General features: G+C 38.1%; 2 protein-coding genes and 1 pseudogene across 2 annotated transcripts in view; 2 read left to right on the forward strand and 1 right to left on the reverse strand.

Moving 5' to 3' along the window:
- Nucleotides 1-26,537, reverse strand: part of rg (A kinase anchor protein rugose) — a 319,999-nt gene that overhangs the window by 9,106 nt on the left and 284,356 nt on the right. The window contains 5 exon segments of the mRNA XM_085488562.1: nt 1,405-1,545; nt 1,708-1,820; nt 5,487-5,602; nt 8,320-8,422; nt 10,405-10,522. Of these exon segments, the coding sequence (XP_085344688.1) occupies nt 1,405-1,545; nt 1,708-1,820; nt 5,487-5,602; nt 8,320-8,422; nt 10,405-10,522 (591 nt within the window).
- LOC114941233 (protein mab-21 pseudogene) lies at nt 18,061-20,663 on the forward strand (annotated as a pseudogene).
- On the forward strand, nt 23,170-25,635 carry LOC114941234 (protein mab-21). Its single transcript, XM_029316153.2, has one exon. It carries the CDS (start codon nt 23,482-23,484, stop codon nt 24,577-24,579), a length of 1,098 nt encoding a protein of 365 aa, XP_029171986.1. The 5' UTR covers nt 23,170-23,481; the 3' UTR covers nt 24,580-25,635.

Raw genomic sequence — 26,537 nt, forward strand, 5'->3', positions numbered from 1 at the left:
TTATTAATTCCATTTCCAAATCGCTTTCACTTGATGACTCACTCGAATCATATATATTCTCGATTAAATTATATGTAATTAATGCAATAATGGTATTATCCATTTCACCAATTTTTCACTCGATGATTATTAGCGAAAAAGGTTAGTTAAAAGTCTGCTGAAAGCGTACTGTAGTGCGTTCCGTTTTACTATTTTGCAGTAGCTTCAAAGTGCACAAAATTAAAAAGGAACGCTGTCAACAGTACACTTGCATGACGTCATAGTGCCAGTACTTGCAGTGCATAACGGAACGCACCCTTAGAGAGATACTTTGACGGCCCTTTGTGTGCGTACAAGGCTCTTGCGGGAGCCCTTCTCATTCTCGGTCAGTCATCCGTTTCGTTGACAGAGCGAATAGACGCTGGTGAAAGGCCACACACATTATCGATGCACTTTTGTACTGCGGCACGCGAAAGCGTGGGCATAAAATCAATTTTTGCAACTTAATGGGAGCGGTTCGCGTTACATACCAAGTTTCAAACTATTTCTTTGGATTTTATGGTAAGATCCTGAGATATAATAAAGATATAACAAGGTCGTTAACGTGTCTCTCCAGCGGACAAACACAGTAGTTATAGATATATAAATTGTTTGGGATGTGATATTTCAACGTGTTTTAATGCGCTGAAACATTAATCAGCGAATAAATAATTGAGTATATTATATATTAAAATTGCATTTAAATGTATGCAGTAATATAAATACAAACATGTTTAAATATATAAAGTTGATTAAATATATACAAATCCAAGAGTGATATAAATTGACGATATATGAAACATAGGAAAATGACAATTTATATACAACGAAGTAACATTGCTATATAAACATACGCCGTTTTAGAAAGAACAAAGGAAAATGAAGACGTTTTTCAATTACGTTCTGAACTTTAAGTGAACGAGGAAATGCAACAGAAAACAAATGTGTATATTTAACGAGAAGGCGGGCGTCGTTGGCACGAGGGCGTTTCGACGATCCCAAATTAGTGTGCACGCAGTACTAAAAGTGTCGCTTAAATTTATGGTGTAGACTGGACACGCTTCGTAAGTAGAAAGACTAAAAATCAGCGATTGAAAGTTAATTATACGCCCATTACATAAATAAAGACCCGGTTTTATATCGTTAAATTAAACTTTAGTTCAACGTTTATAAATGAACTGACGTGACAGTGCTAATCAGAGAGTATTTAGCGAGAATTATTTTTATAGAGGTAATAAATACATTCTATCTGATAAATATTTGAATGCTAATTATTGGAAAAATATGCTATCCGTTTTTCACAGATTAAATAGGCGAAGCAAAATTGCGAGTAATGTTTTGTCGAATCAAATATGTAACTTTCATAAAATAAAATAAAATACTTACCACACGTATCATCCAATTTAAAACAAAGGCCGCTGTAGAATAATGCGTGCCATAATGGAAAGGTGGTATAGTGTCGTGTTCCCAACCTTGAAATCGTTCCTCGAAATAAGCTCTTCTGTTTGGATTTAATGCTCCAATCGGCTGGAAAAAAATGTGAACGTTCTTGTATAAACTCTTGCCGCAATATTTTAGACATCGATGTATTTCGTATACGACATGCATGAAAAAATAAAAACAATATCTTTCTTATTGTCATATAAAATGTGCATATGTAAATTTTACGAAGAATTATTGATACTATACCTTTGACAAATCTCGATAATTACTCGGTAAGCTGAGATCAAGTTCCTTCGTCTCGTAATTTGTCAACACCCAAGGAAATACGGGATACTGATTCAAATCATTGTACGTGCGACCTGAAAATACAAATATATTTTCATTAAAATTAAGAGCAAATTATTTCTTTGCATTATATACAATTTATTTCACATTGTCGATAAATATCAATGCAAGCTTCCTTCAACATTTCGACAAAGCTACGATTATACATGCGCTTTTTCTCTTCTCGCGCGATCTAAATCATCGCTCAGCATCTCGGGCGAAAGAAAGAACGAAGAAGTCCTGGAGGGTAGTAAGGATGCTTAAATTAAATTTCTCATATACATTGCCAAGAATAGAAGACGAGAAGATTGCGCGTTCGGCTTTTAATGCGGATAATCGCCGGCCTACTTTTTTCCTCGACTTGACCCTGCGTCTCAACTACGGTCACTCCTCTCCAGCCGTTAACTGAGGAGCGATGAAAGCGGCCACGAGAGATCGTAATTCTATTTTTAAGAAAAACGCGTCGTGCGCGGTTCAATGGGGCGCGTCGCGCCGTTTAGTAAGCGCATAACTCAGAGCGTGACGGCTAATCGCTCCTGAAATTGTCACTCCCAGAGATCTCACTCGTGCTCGCTCCCTTCCCGAGAGCTCCACGGAATCCCATATCCCGAGGTGCATTAGTGACGGCAACGCCGAGTCCCAAGGCTGAGTTCTAATCTCTTTCCCTGTCGCTAATTAAAGCACGTCAGCGAGTTTGTCACTCGGCGCCCTCATGACGGATACACGTGTGTTACTGTCCTCCCTCGTTGCTCCGTTTTCTCTTGCGAAGAAACGATCCCATTCGCCGAAATGCTCTTATTCGCCGTAATCGCGCGAAAGAAGTAATTAGATAATTAAGTATGACAAAATTAAATATTATATTACTATATATTGTTTAACAAATAATATAATACAAAATGTATAAAATAAAAGCTAATATGCAATTTTGTTACATTTTTTTTAAAAGAAAAAAGCTATTTGATCCATTGTATTTTACTAGAGCGTATTTCTCGAGGTATCGACTCTGCCTCGTTATTTATCACCGAGCTGCGACATCGCGAACTGACACGGGATCCGCCAAGCTGAGCCATCTTCAAGAACGAACTCGTCGGTCGGATACTTAATTCCCGACGAAAAAAAAAGGCGATGCAACGGCAAAGTCGTACCGCGCCTGCCGCTACATAAGTCCCTCCGTCTCTACAATACGCCTGTAAATCGTGGGGGCCGGCGCGAGCGACGGCCGAGCGTAAATAATAGCGAGGCCGCGTTATGCATCAAAGTGATTATTAATGGTAGCGTCGGCGTGAGTGAGCGCTCGTGGAACGCGCCTCGACAGCGGAATGTTCGCGACACACACACACCCTTCTATCCGCTCGCTTCTCTCGTTCTAGGGATTCGGATCTTCCTTCCTCGATCCGGAAGAAATACGAACGATATTCGGAAAAATTTTACCAAACGAGATAATGGCATAATTATCAATAAATAAAATAATTTTTAACAAGTCTTTTGGATTTATATTCATTTTTTTTTCATTCGCATAACTCACCACGCGTAATTTAATTAACGAGAATAATCGTAGGCCATTGAGTTTACGTCGATTGGAGTAAACTGCTTTTGTGCATGTAATTATAGACATGTGTGTACTAATGGTTCGATGGGTCGGTCGTTTTATCTCGCTGTCACTGCATCCTTGGTAATAATTCACTGCAAACCAGAACCAGAGTCTAGATACGATCGAAAACGAAGGCGACGACCTGTTGGCAACTACCTGGGACGAAAAGGTCCCTGATTCGGCGTATATGAAACGAACCGCATACATTTTGGGAAATAAATGCGGCAGTTATACAGAGAAATACTGGTACGTCAATATACTATTTATTGTACAATATACCGGAATAATATCAATTAACTAATGGTTCACGTCATATCTGTATACGACGCGTTTTATTTGTATACTTTTATAATTATTTGAAAAAATATAGGTACTAGATTTTTTTATTAAATTATAAAGATTGATCCACGAGATGCGATTATAAAATGAATGCAAAGAAATGAAAAATATCGTTGTAAAATAAGAAGAAATGCACCTGAAGAAATTGCACACATCGAAAAGAGAATGAAACTTAGGATCACGATTAACATATAATTCCCTATAATAAAAAAACAAAACCAATTAATATTGTTCTCTGCTTTTCGCATTTTCACGCGAAATGTGTTGTAAAACTATTCTCCAAACATGAGAGAAGTTTCTCAAACAATTTCGGACTATCAAGATATTTTTGATGCAAAAACCATTTGTCATTCTTACTCCGATAACACATCTCGTTTGCGCTTCTCTCTCTTTCACAGGAAAGAAACATCGATCGGCGGCGATCGTTCTTCGTGAGTCCAGCCTGTACATACACCGGCGGTGCGGGCTATCGTATTTACATCGGATTCGCTGTCATTAATTTTTAATAAACCGATGCGCGGGCGCGAGCAAATAAACCCTCGCGATATCGGGATGCGGGAGTCCGACCGGTTCGTTTTCGATTCTCTTATACCTTCGCCGCCTTCGCGGCCGTTCCGTTCCCTCGCCGTTGCATCGCTACCCACGGCTATTTATTCAAGCAATTAATATATAACCGTCGTAAATACGCGGCGCGGCCACCTCCGGGCAATCGCGGCGCGCTGCGCCAAAATGCGAATAATTACGCGTCCGTGCTCATCGCCGTCATTAAAGCACGCACCGTGTGTGCGTGCGTGGGCGCGCATAAATCCCACGCGGACGGTATAACTTACAACTTGGGCGAGAGAGCGGTCAAAAAACCGACTCTCGTTTTACGAGAATCGCGGCCGGTTAATATCCTTGCGATCAGCGACGATCGCAACTTGCCGCCCGGACGCACTATCGTGCGTGCGCGCCGACGATTATTATCGAAGGAACCTTTGCCTGGGGAGAGAAGGACTGCCGAGAGAGATCGATCACTCCCGGGAGTCGATGAACCTCGCGGCACGTGAAGAGAATCGTTTGATGATACGTTTGTGTTTCTCTTCTCCTAAGCTTCATACGTGTAATATTAAAGACAAATGATCCGCGCATTGAATTCTCTCTTCCGTGAAATAAAAGATTAATTCTATCCCATCGTGCACAGGTACGAGATAAATAAAAGCACGCGGTGAGTAGAAACCTGATATCGCGCGTAAACGTATCGTTAAATCTTCGATAAGAATCGCGTTCGAAGAAAAAGGAAAAAAATTAGTAAATGCCAACAAGGTGATTTGGAATACCGTGGCGATGCGCTCGGCTGGGTGATCTGTGAAGGGGCGTCCGAGCTGTCCCATTAAAAAGTGCACGAGACCGGCGGCGTCTCGAATTTCGTGATTTGGTTCGATGAGCGCGCGAGGGAGCGGATATTAAACCGAAGAGAAACAAAGACGCGCCTTCATTTCGCCCTCGGCAAAGCGGAGCAAGAGGGATGGTGGTGATGGTGGTGGTGGGTCCCTTGGGAGAGGATTACCGGGGCCCACGAGGTCGGGATTACTCGCATGGGGTAGCTAACGGAACACAGGGCTGATTGAGAACATCCCTAATGCGGCGCGACAGTCTCCATCCGTCCGTGCGCAAACCATAAAAAAACCCGACATCTTCGCTACTTTCATTCTGGAAATTTCTCTATCGGCATTCGTGCAAACCACCACGCGCTCGATTATTTTATTCGTGTAAAGAGGTATACACTTACCGGCAATTGTGTTCAGGAACATTAGATACTCGAAGTTCGAAATTTCTCGACGCTGCCACTTTTGTGTCATATTGGAGCTTCTCATCAATTGTCGCGGTGACATCAACGATGCTCGTCTGTAAAATAAATTAGGTTTTACAAATTATAATATCCATATAAACATATTCAAACCTAAACTGTTTATATATAATTAATGTAACATAAGTATAATAAATTTTCAGTTGCCTAAATATTCTAATAGAAGCGGTAAGCAAATAACAGATTTACTCGATAATTTTTTTTCTTAATTCTGTCATCGTGTTAATAATAGCAACGTTTTCTACTCATTAATGTCATTTTAACGGCTTCATAATTAATATATTCAATTTACTTTCAACCTATTTTTATCGTCATCTAAAATATCTGCTCGAAGCATAAAAGGTTACATATGGACGCATGGAAATAAGAGCATTCATATGCATGTAATTATGGAAGCTGCACGTGCCAACAATGAAGTATACGTAATCGAAACGACTAAAGGACTTACAGTTTCGCGCGAAACTGGCATAATTACATGCCAAATTGCAGACCACAGTGTGCGAGACGCGTCGCTTTAATTGCCAAATCAAACGAGCAGGCTTTGCATCGGCTTTGATACGCAATTAAGACCGCAGTCGTTCTCAATTCATAAGAGCAATTACGTTAGAACGCGTTCGCCGTACTTCGCGTTCGCGCCATAAAGTTTGTGTCGCGCGACTTTATGAACGCGGAGATCGTTGATTTAGGATTTATACGAGGACTTTAACGGGCGTGCATCCTTGGGATGTACGTTAAAAGAGCGCGCACGATGACGACCGGACGCATAAATTCAACCCTTGGGACGCAGATCTCGCATAAATTTCATGCAAGCGTGAAAACTTCCATTGCAATCGGCGATCGGCGAAATTACCGACTGCAATTCTTAAGCATATAATTGTCGAGATGCAATCTCTTTCTCTTTAATGTGAAAAGATTTCAAGTACAAAATATTTTAGATTTTTTTTTCATAGAATAATCCAAATGTAATTAAAATAAATGTATGTGAGGTATATGTAAAAAATATACAACGACTTGTCCTGCCTGGATGAAGCTTTTGATTATAAGATTCTACATCCTATTCGCGCTGCCTGTGGAGTAGATTAATGTTCTCAGCAAGGTCGGTAGATGTAAATTAACATGTAACTGATATGCTAAAGGAAATGCCTAATTACTATCGATTTATGACAGTGTTAATAAATAAAGATAAACGCTAATATTTTTAGACTAAAATTATATCCTTGATATTTTGGCGCTGCTCAAAATTCCGATACTTTTGTAAATATATGTATAATCGTAGTAGAATCTTCTACTAATTAAGACTGTATACTAATTCATTACATCAGATCAAAGTGGCTAAATTAAATATAACTTTTTACGATTGTATGTTAGCAGCTATATACTTTTCGACATTATGCTCGACATTATTCTTCCGAATTCATTCATATAAACGAATTTATATTATATTAAATATACCGTTATATAAGAATATTTTGATAACTAAAATTGATAAAATTGAGAAGAGAGCGATAAAATTTTATGCATACTTTAAACTTCTACAAGTGTAATTTTAAAATTAATTATGAACGATAAATGTAATATTTCTTTAAGATGTCAAAATAATATGCGGATCAAAATAATATGTGAGTTAAATTAAACGTTAATTAAGAAGTTTTCTTATTTACGAATTTATTTTCATGCAGCGCAATTTTTGTTTCATTACAACGCGCGGTTTCGCGTTTTATATATCGGCGAATTATTTTCTTTTTTTTCTTAGCCAGGAATTCTCTCCTCGGATCAGTAACGTCAGAGTTTCGCTGTCGTATATTTATGGCCGATGTATCCTTCTCGCCGACTATCTCGTATGTAGGAGAGCTCTAATGGATGAGTCAAAGCAAGGATACGCGAACCTCTGTTGTCGCCGCCAACTCTCGCCAACCTATAGAAGGCTTGGTATCCTGTAAGGATCTTTGTCTCTCTTAGGATGTTCGCGAATACGAGAACGCAGGAACGAATTTGCACTCTTGCTATCTTTCATTAGGTATATTCGCTCATATTGTCATACTATTGTTCTTTCAGGTGCAATAAAGTTCGATGTCTTATGAGAAAAATATGAAATAGATATGTAAAATATAAAATAAATCTATGAAAATATATATATATATATATATATATATATATAAACTTTCACTGTTGCTACATATGAATGGTTTGATTTCTCAATATATATTTAGTTTGCAAATTCAACGATATCTGGTTGCCTCACGATGTTTAGCAAAATAGTAGAGATAATATAAGTACCTTATAAATAATACATTATTTCGCGTATCGCTTAGAAAAATGTACTAAGCAAAACATATATTTACAAGTATAGTAGATATATATAATATATAAATATGCAATTAAAATATTGTAAATATATTATCATTTTTTAGCACTTATTATAGCCAATATTTATTTTCACTTTCGAAAGTCAACATGCTGAAGCATTATCTAACATAATAAATAATTTTCTATCCCAATTTTCTTCTCAACTGAGTTCACTAATTACGTCTAATTTACACATTCGTATTTATATGCTACTGTATAATCTCTGATAAATATTTATAGAAGTGCCTCTCTCGAGAGAATCCGTCCCTGGAATCGCTTTACCGAAAAGGACAAAGAAACGGGGGAATGTGACGAACATGTTTGGGAACAGACTCCTCGAGGTCCTCGGATCCCTAAGGAATGACAGAAGCGCTTCCTTCTTCGCAATATCTAGGTAGTTATCGCTTACCTAGTCTGGGGTATCCCGTATTTGATGCCAACGCCGACTCGCGGTAGCGCCTTGATCATCTTTTTCACCGTCGCACCGTCCGAGAACGCAAACAGGATCGAGGCTGTGGACAAAAAGGCGTTAAAAGGCAAATTATAAGAGAGCCTAGCTGATTTCCTAGCTATGTCAATCATTTAGAGGATGAATAAGAGCGGATTCCTGTTTTTATAGTATATTGTTTAAATTTCTGAGATTGACATATATTTATGAGAATGATTAAGGTTATAGTTTAATGAAGAGATGTTATATGATAAAGATATAAAGCGCGTTAATATTAGTCTTTTGGATGTCATAAGACTATCATTATTTAATTATAATTATATTAATATACACTATTAAGATGTATCATGCTGCAAGGAGATAAATTAATAAGTATAAGTGTAATTTATTGTATAATAATATTTCCAATCAATTTATAGATTCAAATTAGCTTGTAATTTACCGAATGATATTAAAAAGTGAAGAAAGGATTTAATCGTTTAAAATTCGTTTGCGACGTTCTCTCGAAAATTTAAGAGTAGTACACGAGAAGACGAGTACCATAAATACTTCCTTGTAATTTAGAAAATTGTTTGTATAGAAAGTAATATGTGTGATATCAATTAAAATGAAGGATATTTAATCGTTCAACTCTATGTGTATATTTAGTATGTAGTTAATTAAACGTTAAATGATGAAACCTTTTTTACGAAAAGTTGATATTTTTCTTTCTTTTAAACAAAGAATAGATGTTGATCTACATTTATTTTTTTATGTATATCGTATATAAAAACATTTTCAATTTAAGTAATCTAAATCGACTTTTCTGACAACTCCATATGCATTAAATTTTTATAATATTTCTTGTGTACACTTGTTTATAAAATATTCAATATCCTCTTCAGCTGTTCTTCTTTAAATTCATGCTGGTATTGCGCATATTACCGATAAGCGCAGATGCTCCAGCATCAAATGTAGTCATACACTTTATTGCAAAAACTGTTTCCTTATTTCCAATGGTATATCGAACCGTCCGATAATGCATATCTTGCATATCTATGTGAGCGGACATAAGATAATGTGTGAAGAAGCGGTATAAGAGAATTATCTAGGCAGGATTGACAGCTATTACGTTCGAAAACAAGAAAACGTCTTCATAAATATTGATAATTTTGAGTGACCGTAGCATGGTGGCCACAAACATATGGTGATCGGCCGATTGAAAGTTGTATCGCGGTATAAAATAACTCATTCTCGATTTTATTGTTCGACGATTTATCGCGAGAAAAGACGCGATCCAACGTGTTCTCCGACATCGGGCTAATGAACGCGCGTTTCAACTGATTTTTTAATGAACGACGAAGGCTCCTCGCAGGGATGACATTCCACCGTTAACGTCTCCGCGCGACGCATCGAAAGTCGAGATCAGATTAGAATCGGAGAAGACCCGGGAATTTATCTGCGCCTCGGAGAAATAATCAGCGGGATAGTGGAGTCCTCGTGAGACAGGTATAAATAATTCTCTCGCATATCGCTTGTGTGTTATAGGATACGACGATCCGCCCGGATAAACAAAGACTTGTTAACAAAAATGTTTATTGGTAATTAAAAAGCGTTATTGGTAATTAATGCTTCAATGCGAAATTTTAGGATCATAAATATTTGTCATTAAATTAGTAATATGTAGAATAAATTTAGCGGCTTTATATTAATTAAAGATGACGGTATTTGTCGAAAATATAGAGTTTACAATCTTCATTATATGTTAAATTACATTTACGGTGTATGTTGTACAGAAACGGCAGCAGGTGTGCTTAGAGGATTAAATAATATACCGATCTTAGAAAAAGGCATACCGTAATGCGGGCGAGATATTTATTATGTAAAAAGTAATACGCGCGCGCACACCTTGCGGCGAGCTCGGGATTCCGCTGCTATTCGGCAGATTAAATCGTGTCTTTGTCGCGCGAAATAAGGGCTCGCGGAGTTTGAACAAGAAACGGAATGCGCTCTCGTTCGAAAGCGACGCGCTGATTGAGGACGAGCGAAACGAAAGGAATTACTTACTTCTGCTGGCGAGAAAGATTTCGATGGCCACATTTTGCAGCAGGTATCGTCGCGAGAAAATTGCGCGTACTTCGGAAAAGTACCATTTTCCATGTAAGTGGTCGCAATACTTCAGCACCTGCAACAAAAATAAGAACGCGCTTCTATTATCAATTCCTTCGGATCGAAGTTTAAAAAAAGAAATAATTATATATTTATTTATCTATGATGTTATAATTTATTTATCTAAAATACAATATTAAATTTATTTTCCATATGCAGCAATTAACTTACATATTTCGCGGAAATATTTACTATCATTTTTATAAGATGCTAAATTAAAAAAAAAATATTTTGTACGTCCTAGAAATTAATAATTTATTGCAATAATACCTTTTTTAATTAAACGACCATTTTCCGACAAAAATATGACAGCATGTATGGACATCACTAGGGAAATGTCGATTAGGGACCAAAACGGGATGGTCCGAGGATACGAGCGTATAGCTGGATATAAGTATGCAACTTCGATGCAGTGAAGTGTGATGTGATATAGTGAGACTTGCTGGTTGCAAGATGGCCGTCATGGTAGGAGGAGCCTCTCCTGCTGAGCCGAGAATCGATCCCAGGACCTCATGGACTTGCGCTCTCGAACGAGTGAACATCTCGTTGGCAAAAGAGGAAGGGGTGGAGAACAAAAAGAACAAGATTTGGCGAAAGAACGAGCAGGATGGAAGGAAAAAGATCGGCGAACGCGGTAAAAGAAAGAAAGGTGGAAGGAGTGGAACAAAATAAAGGATCCCGATTTACCACCCCTAACAAGGCCCTTAATTTTTGCCTCTTAATGAGGACGTACCGTGCCGCCGCAATGTCCTTACGCGCGGCGAATGAAATTATCCTCGAAATAATCCGCCGAAATTATCCATTCAGCTGATTACGAAAAGTTTGTGATCAAAAAAATGTCAATAAGATCCTATCTGCGATCTTGTTAAAGCCGGTTGATAAAATTGACTATTGTAAATGTAAACGTAATTACAGAAATGTTGTTATTGGACTAATCAAGACCGACATCAGTATTCAAAAATATCTTAATATTTTTTTCCACGCTTTGATGGAAAAAAAAGAAAAATAGCAATGGCATTATACGGTACGGAATATATTTCAATACTGGTTTTAAAAAAATCATGATATTGTCGGATTACAATTAGATACAGGATATGCTGAGTTTGAAAGATATTCGTCTATTTAATTATTAATTTTATATATATAATTCATATATTTAATTATTTCAGTAAATACAAAATTAATTATATACATTCTATTATTTAAATTATTCAATTTATCATTCATTTAGAGAATAAATTACAGAATTAATTTTAATATATCTTAATACTCATAAAAATACATTTTATATCATATTGTTAATATTTAAAATACATAGATGTAGAAAAGATATCAAATAATCATGTTTATATATAATTATTTCACTATTCTTTAATTTTAAAACACTTTTGGTCATCCTTAGTTAAATCTATGTTTTACTAATATCTTGATTTTATAACAATGGCAAGAAGAAGAATGTTGAAATAAATTAAGATTTTTTAATGAATGAATCAGCTTAACAATATGGAACAGGTAGCGTTCAGTTTAGAAAGCAGTTTTATCAATACACAAATCATCAAAAAAGAATGATATGATTAAAGTGAGACACTTTATGTGGCTCCAAAAGATTCCAGAATATTATTATAAATAATATTATTATAAATTATGTTAATATATTTTTTAACATTTTTATACAAAAAAAGTATATTGCAGTAAGTCAAAGTAAATTCTTTACATGATGTGATGATGATGATGATGTCGGATGAGCGCGAAGAATGATTCAACATTATTAACGAAGGAAAAGAGGGATATGTCGAAACATGTTCTGAATCAGCAGCATATTAAACGCTAACGATAATGTGCACACGCATGTCAAAATTACAAAACTGTAAGCAGCTTGAAATCTCGGATTATAAATGTCATATTGACTTGTGACAAGCATCGAGTGTCGGGAAAAATTAGGGATGCGACGTAAAACGTGTAACGCGTTCTACAATTATTATCGTTAAAGGGAATACAATTATTATAAAATGTCTGCGACATATTTATCCTTCTTATTTTGATTATTCTTCGCAATTTCGAGAGTCATGATGCGGTCGTCTTACTGAAAAGCGTCGTGCGGAACACAACGCGCAAGAGCCGGGGACCGAGTCGGGGAGCGAACGCGCACAAAGCCAACCCCTAGGGCGATCTGCGCAAGCTCTCCGCAAACACTGTTCAAGATTGATAACGGCCGCGTCGCGGCTCAGAATCCATTATTTGGATACCTGCTGCCGCAGTTACAGATATATCACGTACGCTGCATTAAATCTTGTCAAGGATTTGATAGGCCCATCCTTCGTTTAACCCCCTTTGCACGCAAGATACAACGTATTGTTCCGACCTTCTTGTTGCGATCGCGTTAATCAACGAAACATCCGACGATCCTTTAACGAAATCAATTTTCCTACAACATTCGCGCGTGTTTTAGTTAGCAGAATCATTAAATAGTTTTTAATAAAAACATAATATTTTAAAATACACAATATTCGTCATTTTTAATATACCGTAAAACATGCCATTGAGAGAATTTTCTCTTAGAATTTACTCGAAAAATCATGGTAATTATGGAACAACATGGTATTGGGAGAATTTTATAAGAGTTTCTCTAATTAATATTTACCGCAATAAAACATATTAATATCTACCACAATAAGATGTAAAATATGTTCGATTAATTTTACTATATATATAGTAAAATTTACTATGTACATATTAATATTTTTATTGTGGTAAATATTAACCAAAGAAATTGTTATAAAATTCTTCTAATATCGTATTGTTTCACAATTAACATGATTTTCAGGATAAATTCTAACAATAAGAGAGAATTCTCTCCGTGTAGAAGCATAAAATATAAAAGAAAAACAGATAAATGATAAATAATTATGCATGTGTGTGAGAAATAAAACTTTGACATATAATTAAAACATAAAATATTATATGTTTGCTTGATTATTGTTGACAGGAGAAGTGTGAGACATTCATGTATCTATATATACATATACATGTTTCATATTCATCTCCCAACATTCTGTTTGTGAGACCTCACAATACATCTCAAAATGCGCATCGTACACGATAGAAACATAAAAATAATACCATCAGAAAGAAATATTTTTATCGACTCTCAATATTAAGAATATAAACATGATGTTTTTTAAATCGGCCAACAAAGCCAAAGCACGAAAAATTAATTATTCGGAACCGTATCTCTTGGTTTGAGATCACTAAGTTCCATATATAAATTAATCTCGAAACTTACATATGGAGAAATAGTAATAATTTTCGCGCCTATTTCTAGCACAGGAGAGACATGGGGAGCTCTAATCGCGTATCACTTGACACTCCATGACCAGGACCTCTCTAACCGCGTGTGGTCTCCGCCACCCGGTCGCTGCTTCGCCTTGCAACGTGTAAACGTATTATTTTTATATGATGTTTTTTTAAATCGGCCAACAGAGCCAAAGCACGAAAAATTAATTATTCGGAACTGTATCTCTTGGTTTGAGATCACTAAGTTCCATATATAAATTAATCTCGAAACTTACATATGGAGAAATAGTAATAATTTTCGCGCCTATTTCTCCATATGTAAGTTTCGAGATTAATTTATATATGGAACTTAGTGATCTCAAACCAAGAGATACAGTTCCGAATAATTAATTTTTCGTGCTTTGGCTCTGTTGGCCGATTTAAAAAAACATCATATAAAAATAATACGTTTACACGTTGCAAGGCGAAGCAGCGACCGGGTGGCGGAGACCACACGCGGTAAGAGAGGTCCTGGTCATGGAGTGTCAAGTGATACGCGATTAGAGCTCCCCATGTCTCTCCTGTGCTCATCTCACACCAACCAAAACCATCCCGAGCGCAGCGGAGCCCCGGGGTTGCATCGCGACGACAATGGGCGACGTAATGTAACAACATGTGTCGCGTTCGCAAGGGGGCCCCTTCGTCTCCGCCGTTCCTAGTACATGCACTGTTAGGGGTACCCATAGAATGGGATACCACTTAGCAGCCCGCCGACGGTATACGACAAACAGATTAAGCGCCGGACAATAATGGACCCGCCGCGCTCCACTCGTCGGGCTCACTTGGACGCCTACGAGAACCCTCCCCGAAAGAGCTGCTTCTCTTGAAATCACGATACAAATGGCAAAGTGAAGTGTAGCGTATGAATGATTGCTGAGGGAATAAGTTATATTTGTATATATGTACATCTCACTTACCAATTTTTTTATTTTGCATCTGCCTTCCTAATCAATTAAATTGATAATATAATTCATATAAAACAGCATATTTAATCAACCTAATCATTAATGGCTAAAAATTATTTTAAATAAAATAATGATAGTCTAAAAATCATATCTTTGTCACACGCATATTAATGACGTATTTAATTAATTTTTTGTCTTTATCTAAATTTTTTGCAACGTTTTAGATATATAGATTCGTATGCAAATTTAATGTTGTAAGTAAAAATAAACATCGAATTTCACAAAACGATACTCGTCGTAAGATCATCGCGCTGACGGAAATAGACAGCATCTGTTTCCGTGAAAGTTCTCGACTAATGCTCGAGACATTCGGCGATCCCAGACAAGCGACGATGAGTTATATGTGACACGTGCGCGTTCTCATACCTTTATTACCGCAGCATCGCTGGGAGATAACGCACAGCGGCATGTAATGCAACAAAGAAGGGCCGCACAGCGTGACTCGTCCCGCGTTCCATTAAATTTGCCGTAGCGCGAACAAAAGAAAAAATAAAAGGCACATCGCACGCGTATATATATTTTACATGCGTAACAAGAAAATCGTCGACGAGCACGAAAAAGCGGACAGAATGCGATGGCAACGAGCCGACGATGCTAATGACACGTCCATACACGAAGCGAAGAGAACGATGTTTTTCCATTTAATTGACCCATAAACCCGCGAGTTTTTCCCAGGTATCATAAAATAGTAAATAATGCGACTTGTTTCCGGTAAAACAGATGCGAACGAGCGAGCCGGCTGTCGCGTCAAACGGATGGTCTGAACTACTAGTCCGTGTACGCTAAGATGACAGTCTGTGTCGTTATCGTTGCTATTAATAATTGCATCGTAATCGGCGTTTAAATGCGTAGCGCAGTTTTCAACTACCCCAAGTATTTTTATGATGAACTCTACCGTAATTATAATGTGTAATGATCGTTTCGTGATCTTTAATAAAAAAATATGCTGAGAGCAAATTCTATATTATTCGATCAGACAACTCGCGGATCTCCCGGTGATAGATTTATGTAATGATTGGGGCGATTTTTTCGAGATGAGAAATCTCGACATTTGGAACGATCTTTTTTCCGTGCCATTTGACAAAGAAACCGTGAAATACGTACTCCGGGACCGTCGTTTCTCTACCGGCTGCCGAAACTCAACGAGCGAGGTCCCGGATTACTCGGGATTACGCGGGGATGTTCATCCGAGCTGATTTACAAGGTCGACTCGGCGTGCCGTCTGCATAGACCGGAGCGACCGTTCGAGAAGATACGTCACGATCCACGATAGAAATATTACACAATGGAAACACGAGAGTCTACGCAATGAAAAATCAAAAATGCTCTGACGTTTGTTGTACATATACAATATCAAGCAAAATATTTTGGCATGTATCTCGACTGTCCGAACTTGCTCTTTTATGCACAATGATGATCCCGAATCATCACCGATTGCAAACTCGATAAATTTTTTTATAAGAAAAAAATTAATATTATTTTTATATTAACATATATTATTGATTTATATAATATTATTTTTTACAATATTATTTTTTCTAATTTATATATTCGAGTTTTTATTGAAATTTTTCGTCTTCCAGATTTCCAGCTTCGATCGAAAGATGATTTCGCAAAGCATCCGCTCCCATGCAAGCAAGGCTGCGAAAACATCGGTGTACAAATAATTCAGATGATAAACGAATTAAGTCGAAATGGGATGATGAAAGGCACATTTAGGGCGGAAGGAGCCCCGGGTTCTGCCTTAATGCGAGGGCTGATGTAGCAGAACGTTTGACCCCTCGGCTCACCGACGCAAGATGAGAGAGCGAAACACACGAAAAGCAAGACAGAGTGCGCGAGTATGACACACGTGCTCGGCTCATGAATCAAGTCGTATTAGCGAAAGCGAAGTAGGGACCACCGGGTACCAATCTACCGCTCCAACTTGGAGTAGATTGGATTCCCGAGCTTTATTCGATTATCCACGAACGAGGAGTACGAATTGAACGTGGCGCGACTCTCTGGTATAACTCGCCGTTTCGCTTCGCAGCTTTAGCAATCGGAGCATAAACAACGAGTCGGATAATGAACGGCGTAATAAGAAAGTAAATTAAATAAAAGTACCAATATTTCTTTAGCGTTCAAAACACATAAAATACAAGAGATGATATTTTTTTATAATTAAACATAAAGTTATGAAAATAAAAGGAGTTAACAAGTGATAAAAAAATGTCGCGGTTCATTTTTCGCAATAACAAACAGCAAAATACTTTTGCATACATGTTAACAACAATATGACTATTTTCTTTTCTATCGTAGTAAAGGATTGAAAGGATCAAGCGGGCGGAAAACGATGTTTGCTGATGATACGGAGGTTCTAATCGGCGAAATCTTGCACATTGAATATCTGACGTATCCGTCTGGTCGATCGGTATTCTTCGGTGGATATTTGTATGGCGTGAGTTTTTACGATCGTAGTATAAAAGGGAGGTTCTTTAGTATCTCGTGTTTGTAAGCTATTTTTCGTCGCGCACACCTGTCTCTACGAATGTGTGAGTGTGTGTATGCATATGTGTGTGTGTGTATGCGTACATGTCTCATAAAAATTGAAGCTGCACATTTATGTTCGCGTGCGCGAATAAGAGCAGGAAACATTCGTTGACACTTTCCATCTTTCACACATACACACACATACCATATCAATGCTCAATATTCAAATGATCCTTTCAACAGAGCATTATCGTATCTATTCACTTGGTCGTGTCTGAAATTATCATACCATGAAATCAGGCTCACAGAGAATGTCTCAACTACCAATATACATGGTATGTGAAAGCAACAACAACTACTGATTTAAATACAATGAATAACTGCAAACTTGTTTTTTTCAAATTATCAATTTGCATTGTCACCTTATAACAATGTTTCGATTAATAAAAAAAAATCTAAAGAGAAAATTAGCTAATTCAATTTAAGATAATATATCTGCTACTTCAACACCGCCATCAGTATCATCATCATCATTATCATCAAGTTCTATGTATGATGTCTTAGTAAGGGATAATGTATAATTTTTATACATTAAAATTTATTGAAAAATTCACACTTTCGCGTGGAAATTAGAATAACTTAATTGAAATATTTCCAAAATGGACATAATACAAATCGACTTGCTAGTGACCGAACATCATACGGTTCCGCAAGCCGCATAGCTTAGCTTATCGCTGTCCGTCGATAGCGGCCAGAAGAAGGAACAGTGGAGGAGGAAAGGTACAGGGAGGCGTGGTACCAACGCGCACGCTCCATGTGACTCTGTCTTTCTGGAGGCGGGACTTTAGGAACACAACTACAACAGACGTGGAACCAGCCGGTGGTCAGCGGCGTTCTCTCTGTCGTCGCGCGCGCCGGATACCTCGAACCGATACCTCGTTGCACGTACAACACCTGCCACACGATTAGGCACGCACGATTCGTTTATCCGTAACCCGTTCCGGCGACCTTTTTTAAGACTGCGAGTTTCGTGCGGTCCCCCGTACTATCCCCGACTGAAAAATTGAGACGAGATCGACGTAGCGTTAGATAGAGCTGTCAAAATCATGCACGGAAAAACGATTGACGATAATAACAACAATACCGATAATATGTTGATCCGTGAGTGAATATGCGTATGAGAGAATGAGGCTCGTTCATTCGAGGCGGAAGAACATCCTCAGGATCTTCGGAAACGGACAGTCTCGTCATGATGTTGGTTCCACAAGATATCATGGGCGGCCCATCGAAGATGCTGTACCAAATGAACAAGTATTACGCCGAGCGGGTACAGGCTCGCATGGGCCAGGTACAGAAGACTATACGAGAGGTGTGCAAGGTCGTGCAGGACGTGCTGAAAGAGGTCGAGGTGCAGGAACCGCGCTTCATCTCCTCGCTGACCGAGTGCAATGGCCGCTACGAGGGCCTCGAGGTGATCTCGCCGGGTGAATTCGAGGTGGTTCTCTATCTGAATCAAATGGGTGTCTTCAACTTCGTCGACGACGGTACCCTGCCGGGCTGCGCCGTGCTGAAACTCAGTGACGGACGCAAGAGATCGATGTCCCTCTGGGTGGAGTTCATCACCGCGTCCGGTTATCTGTCGGCTAGGAAGATACGCTCGCGATTTCAGACCCTGGTGGCGCAGGCCTGCGACAAGTGCAACTACAGAGACTCGGTGAAGATGATCGCCGACACCACCGAGGTGAAGCTGCGTATACGCGAGCGATACGTCGTGCAAATCACCCCGGCGTTTAAATGTTCCGGCGTGTGGCCGCGATCCGCCGCCCACTGGCCGATACCGCACATCCCTTGGCCACATCCGAATCTGGTGGCAGAGGTCAAGACGGAGGGTTTCGACCTGCTATCGAAGGAGAGCGTCGCGCTACAAGGCAAGCAATCGGCGATGGAGGGTGACGCCTGGGTACTGTCCTTCACGGAAGCGGAAACCAGGCTGCTGCAGGGCGGCTGCCGTCGAAAATGTCTTAGTATATTAAAAACCCTGAGAGACCGACATCTCGATCTGCCCGGGAATCCGGTCACCAGCTATCACATGAAGACGTTACTGTTGCACGAATGCGAGAAGCATCCCCTCGAGACCGAGTGGGACGAGGGATGCCTGGCTGATCGTATCAACGGCATCTTTCTGCAGTTGATTTCCTGCTTGCAATGTCGACGATGTCCGCATTACTTCCTGCCAAATCTCGATCTCTTCAAGGGAAAATCGCCTAGCGGTCTAGAGAATGCTGCGAAGCAAGTTTGGAGACTTACGAGGGAGTTGCTAACAAACAGCCGCGCGCTAGAGAAGCTTTAGCGTCTTCCATCTCGAGAATTTGAGAAAACGCGCGATAATGAACAACGAGAATTCGCTCGATGACACATATAACAAAATGTTATTGCCACCGTATTACGTGTTTATCCGATACTATACACAAATAGTTAGTTATTATTTAATTCACTCTCTTATGTCGAGGGCTTAGAGATGGTGCATTGTTACAAATGATTCTTAATATGTAAGCTATTTTAATTTGTACGTGTTTTCTTTTAGAAACAATTACGATTCAAATAATAATAATGATTGTTTTAAATAATCACGAATTTATTATTTTTATTTAATATTTAAATAGTCTAATATCCCTGCGAGTAAACATTTAGCCATTCAACTTATGTTAAAAATTTCACCGATTAAATAAAATTAACTTTATACCTTAGGAAACTGTGAGTTAAAACAAAATTTATTTATTTATTATTTAAAGGATGGATTGGCGAGAAAGATTAATTAATCCAAACAGATAGATAAATAGACTTATGCGAATTGTAAATATTTAAAAAAAGGTATGATTAATTTAGCAATTGAACATAGCGTGAAATATACGTATAGCACGACGATTCCGTCTTAGATTTCGGCAAGTTGCGAGGTCTCAATAATAATATGTATGAATGCTTTACTCTAAAATAATTTATATTGCTGTAAGATAAGCAGTCTCGATAGCTATATCTCGCGCGATTAGTTAAATGTTAGATACATATAGTATATCTCGATAGTTATTGTAATGCGTCACGTTGCAATATACGAATTGTGCAATTAATTCTGTCGAAATAGAATATCTCATATGAATGTTTTTAGTGTGATAATAATTATTTTATCTCAATTATCAAACAACGAGTTTATCAAAATTATAATCGCAATAAAATAAGAAGATAGATTCTTAAGACACACGATGTCTTCAATTTTTAATATTTTTTTAAATTTTAAACAAAATATTCTGTAAAACTTATTAAAAAATCTTTATAAAAACGAATTTCTATATTTCTACTATATATTTTATAATGAAAACATCTTAAATTATATTCTAGCATTTTAACTTATAAAATTATATAAAATATATAATTTATTTTTTTACTATTAGGTACTGTAATTATCTGTTTTGTTCATCTATGTATAGCATATGCCATTTGTTACTTTATCTAATATTTATAATCGGTTAGCAACAAACTTCCGACGGTAGTTTGAATATTATTGTTATATGTATGTATATATACATATATGTAGAATAATATAAATACTTTGATATTTAAATGATATTTATTTTTTTATAATTTGGAATCATTATTTAAAACATGTAAAATGTAAATAATAAATAAATGCACATTTATCACTATCAATCAAAGAACTCTCTATTTTTTAAATAGATTAAGCTATTCTATTTTAAAATGATATTTAATTGCAATTAAGAAATTTTATATACAGGGTGTCTGACATAAAGTGTCACACCGAAAATATGCATGTAGATCTCGTTATTTGGAGACGATTTTTCCTCAACAAAAATGTTGAGAGAGGCCATTATTTTTTGCATGTTCCCAATTTTTGCCATCTCATCTATCTTTATAACTAAACCTTACATTGAAATTTTATTAAAGTAAACTCTACTTGAAATTAATTAGAGAATGTAATTTTGTTAATATTTTATTTCCACAAGGCTTAGTTTGCAAAAATCCCTTTATTTTCAATCGTTTATAACTCAAAAATTATTGATGCCTCAATGTTTTTGCTGAGGAAAAATTACCTCCAAATAACAAGATTTACTTGTATATTTTTGTGTGACACTTTACGTCAGACATCCTGTATATTTATTATTCTAATATCAAAATATGTGTAATCGCGCGCGAGAAATATCGATGAAAGTATGACGTATATAATGAGGAATTGAAATAATTTTTTAAATATGTTAATTAATTACATCTGGCATAAATAATTGGTGTTTATGACATCAAATTTTTAAAATTATTTGTAATTGTCATAAAGAAATATTGGAATTCCTGTTTTATCCTTTAATTCAACAAGTTTTATAAGAATTATTAAAACATTGCTTATACGGTTCGTAAACCATATTTTATAATAAACAATGAAATATAGGCATATTTTTTCTTTAATTATTTTTCCATGATATCGCTCTTCTAATACAAAAATATGTTTCTCATAATATGTTGTATATTAGATTATAATGAGTGTTCAATTATTTTGCCAACGTGTATTTAGTTTGTATGTATAAGAGCCTGAAATAACTCGCTGGCAGCAAGGCGAACAATCATTATACGCCTACGTAGAATATCACGTTCTTATCTTAATTTTATCCTTAACGTTCCGCGTCTGCCTTTCCTGGCGATGACATTCGTTAACCGATGCCATTCACTTTCCTTGCTTTACTACATATTCGACCACTTCCAAATGTATAATGGTAATTGTTATTGCACTCTAACACGAACAGTAAAGGTCTCTATTGACTATGGAATCTCAAACTAATGAATATTCTCCATTGCAAGAAAAACTGTAATATTTTTATTATTTTAGATTAAGATATTAACATTTCTATATCTTTTATGATATTATTCGTTATTTTCTCTGTTATGCGAAATAAATCATATTATTTATTGCATTATCATAAAGAGCTATTTAAATACTTGTGTATCCAATTTTTAACTTATCTTACAATTTAAAAATACAACATAAATAATTAAAATATTCAAATAAAATTAATTATATAGATATACAGATAGATATAAGTATATCTTTTTAGTTGTTATCTTATTATTATAAGTGTATCTTATTATTAGTTGTTGCTATGAAACTGGAATTTATATTTTAATTTATTTTATAATTTATATTATAATTAATATTATAATTTTTTGAAACTTAAATGTCTATGTGGTGTGCTATACACTTAATATTTATCCATTTAAAAATTGTTTTGTGTCAAGAAATATTCAAATATTTAAGACATTTTATGCATCTGTGCTCCGAAAAGCAACATTTCTGCTGATTCTAATATTAATTAAACAACTGCAATAATGAAGAACAATTACTATGGTTTATCGACTTCCAAACTCGATTCGAGGCTAACTCTCATTGGAAACAAAATATCCTTGACATGAAAAAATTGGAGGTAACTCTATCCGGCGGCGCGATCGTGGTCCACCATGTCGAAAATTTCGGAGTAACTAAAGGAGCTGTTGGGAGGAGGGATTGAAGCCCTTGCGGATGGGAAATAAACTAAGCAGTTCCTGCATAATTCATGGGGAGGAAGAAGGGCTACCACGAGGGTTGCCTCGCGCGTTACCTTGGTTCCTATATCGTGCACACTACACATAAACGCTGCCGGAACGCGCCTCGTGTACCCACAACGGATCGATTCTGTCGGTCTGGCACAGCTAACCCCCGCTTGAACAGCATAGCGAGCCTCCGATTGGTCTAAAAATCTTGCCGAGAGGCGTAATCCGTTGGAGAAGGCGTGCCGACAAAGTTGTACGCCCGTGCTTGCCACGGAGGGTGAATGATGCGGAGAAGGTAGACATCAGCGCAGTCGGCAATCCGCTCCTGCACGGAGACGCTCGTGATAACTCTTTCTCTTACTTGGTCCGGTGTTTCCGGCCTTCCAGTGTCTGCTGTACCCTGGTGACGCACGATACAACATTTCAAGGTTAAATCTAACGCCAGTCTATAGGTCTCGCGCATTTGTTCCATAATGCGATAGATCTGGGTGAGAGACAACTAAATGACATCCAGATCAGGAAACAGCGGATGAGGAAGACCCGGATGTAAGGACGCAATGATCCGAAGAAGCTGAAAAACCGCATAATAACCATCCACGGATTTAGCAGGCGGTCCACAATGCTGGTACCGCCTGATATGATTTCGTCCCACTCCAGGATGGTCTATCAATTCAACAAGTACTTTGGCGAACGAGTGATGAACAGGAAAAGCCAGGTGGCAAAGACCATCCAGGAAGTATGCCGAGTAGTGCAAGACGTTTTGAAAGAGGTGGAAGTGCAAGAGCCACGCTTCATCTCGTCGTTGACGGACTACAACGGCCGGTTCGACGGCCTCGACGTTATCTCGCCGACGGAGTTCGAGATTGTCATTTATCTAAATCAGATGGGCGTGCTGAACTTCGTGGACGACGGCACCCTGCCGGGCTGTGCCGTATTGAAGCTCAGCGACGGCCGCAAGCGATCCATGTCCCTCTGGGTCGAGTTTATCACCGCGTCCGGTTATCTGTCGGCCCGAAAGATACGCTCGAGATTCCAGACTCTAGTGGCGCAGGCCTGCGACAAGTGCACGTATCGGGATTCGGTGAAGATGATCGCCGACACTACCGAAGTGAAGCTACGGATACGAGAGCGTTACGTGGTGCAGATCACGCCGGCCTTCAAGTGCGCCGGGCTCTGGCCCAGGTCGGCCTCTCATTGGCCTATCGCGCACATACCTTGGCCGCATCCGAATATCGTTGCCGAGGTGAAGGCAGAGGGCTTCGACATGCTCTCGAAAGAATGCATAGGTCTACAGGGCAAGCAATCTGCCATGGAGGGTGACGCCTGGGCGTTGTCATTCATCGACGCGGAGAACCGACTGTTGCAAGGCGCGAGCAGGAAACGCTGCCTGAGTATACTGAAGACTCTGAGGGATCGGCATCTCGACCTGCCGGGAAATCCGGTCACCAGCTATCACATGAAGACTCTTCTACTTTACGAGTGTGAGAAACATCCTCACGAGGCAGAGTGGGACGAGGGTTGCCTGGCCGAGAGAATAAATGGTATCTTCCTGCAGTTGATCTCCTGTTTGCAATGCCGCAGATGCCCGCATTACTTTCTACCGAATCTTGATCTCTTCAAAGGGAAATCGCCCAGCGGACTGGAGAACGCCGCAAAGCAAGTGTGGAGACTCACCAGGGAATTGCTGACGAATAGCCGAGCGCTCGAGAAGCTGTAATGACCGATGGTGCTCGTCATATGATTCGTGGACTGATCTCGCAGTCTCATCACACGTTCCCGCGACTGCGGCACCGTTGATTTCAACGCGCGAATAAGATATGTTTAATCATATAACGCTGTTATGTAAGAACTACACGCAAGAATATTATCGTTGACTAAAGACTAGTAACGTGAAAGGATTTACGTTTCTCTTGGTTTTCCCTGTCATCGTAACACACTGCCAAGTCATCGACACAAGTTTGGGCAACATTTGTTTTGGATTTCGCGGAGTCCCGAGATTCTGGAGATTATATATTTCGTTTTCGACATCTCGAAAATGTTTAGTGTGTGTCAGAAGCAATTTTCACGGGAATAACTATACGCGTATGTGATGTTTGGTAAACACGTGATTGCTCGCAGACGATCGAATTAGTGCCATAAATAATTTCGACGTTAGAGACAAATTTCGTTTCTATTGTCGGCGCGAAATATTTGTTAATTATATATATAGCAGCAGAGAATCATTGCACATGGCCAGTTTGTTGTAACGTTCGGATTACAACGCTGTACCGATGCGTGTGAAATAATCTTTAATCTGTGGTATAAAAATCTTGTCAAATTTTATCCAGTGAAAAGACAGAATTATTTTTCGCGCTTAACTCTTTAAGAGCTTTAAAAACTACATAAAACGATTATTTCGAAGAATACAAATTTTAAACGACAAAAATTCTTCTCTACAATTTTTTACAATTATTTTAAGTATTCTGCTTGCTTTTGACAGTTTTACGAATTCTCAAATCTGGGGATTCCAAGCATTGCCAATTCAGCACTTAAAGAGTTATAACGCGAGATAAATTTTATTATTAATGACACTTTTCACGTGAAACTTTCAATGTATCGATTAGATAACTTTACCCTGCAATTTTTGATAAAGTTTGCTCGCGACCACGGTTAAAGGTCAACGTTTCTCTCTTATTAACTCCCTCGCGTAAACCCCGCCGCCTATGTAAATAAAATTGAAAAGATATTTATTGAACTGTAACGAAATGTGAAATATAATACTATTTATATGGAAGCCTGGGATACATACGCGTGTACATTCGGTTGATGACACATCATGCACACCCACTCCTTATCCCGACAAAATGTGCTGTCCAAAAAATCGGTCGTCAATCGTAAATATCACCGAACTTCGTTGATAGTCACCGTGCGACGATCGTTAAACGTTTCACCCGATGAACGTGTCGCGCAGAAATCGAGTTAGGCCTCATAAATTTTACAGTCGCTTTCGCACTTTTTTATCCTATGCGTCGCCATTCGAAATCAAGAGAGAGAAAGAGAGAAAGCGCTGAAGAACACGCGCATCTTTCTTAGGGTTACGAAGCCTGAGCGACGGTAAGAGTGTCGGCAAGGAGATCTACTCGAGGACTGTCGCGGAAAAAAATAATATTTTTATATTTAGTTCTCACGCGCTTCACTGTTTTGCCTGAGGCATTTCGCTATCATAGTTTCATAGCACTCGAAAAGCAGTTTTGCACGCTTAACTAACACACCAGGACATGCACTAAATGCAAATTGTTGAACCCGACTGTTATTAATAATTATTCACGAGTTGGTGACAAAAGAGTGATACAACGCGTAAAGTTCTTTTTAGTATTTTTTTGCCGATTTCGTTTCCCTTCGACATAGAAATGCAATTACTGTTGTGCGTTGTTTTTTTGACCCACCTTCTCCTTATTGATAAGCTAATTGAATCTTATCTCAATGTTTTACCGCGAACGTTACTTATACGCGCGACGGTCTACGTAATAATTTGCGGCAAGCCAGACGGGTTTTAAACAGCTGCTCCTAACATATAGAAGAACGTCGTCGTTGTATAAAGAGAAGCGTGTCTTGTGCAAAAAAAGCATTACGGTGATAATTAAATGGGGACCTATAAAGATTATATTATTATTTTCAAATGTCTTGTACAATTTT

The sequence above is a fragment of the Nylanderia fulva genome, unplaced genomic scaffold (genome assembly GCF_048542155.1).
Source record: "Nylanderia fulva isolate GAGA-0341 unplaced genomic scaffold, ASM4854215v1 Scaffold7, whole genome shotgun sequence".
Classification (NCBI taxonomy): Eukaryota; Metazoa; Arthropoda; class Insecta; order Hymenoptera; family Formicidae; genus Nylanderia; species Nylanderia fulva.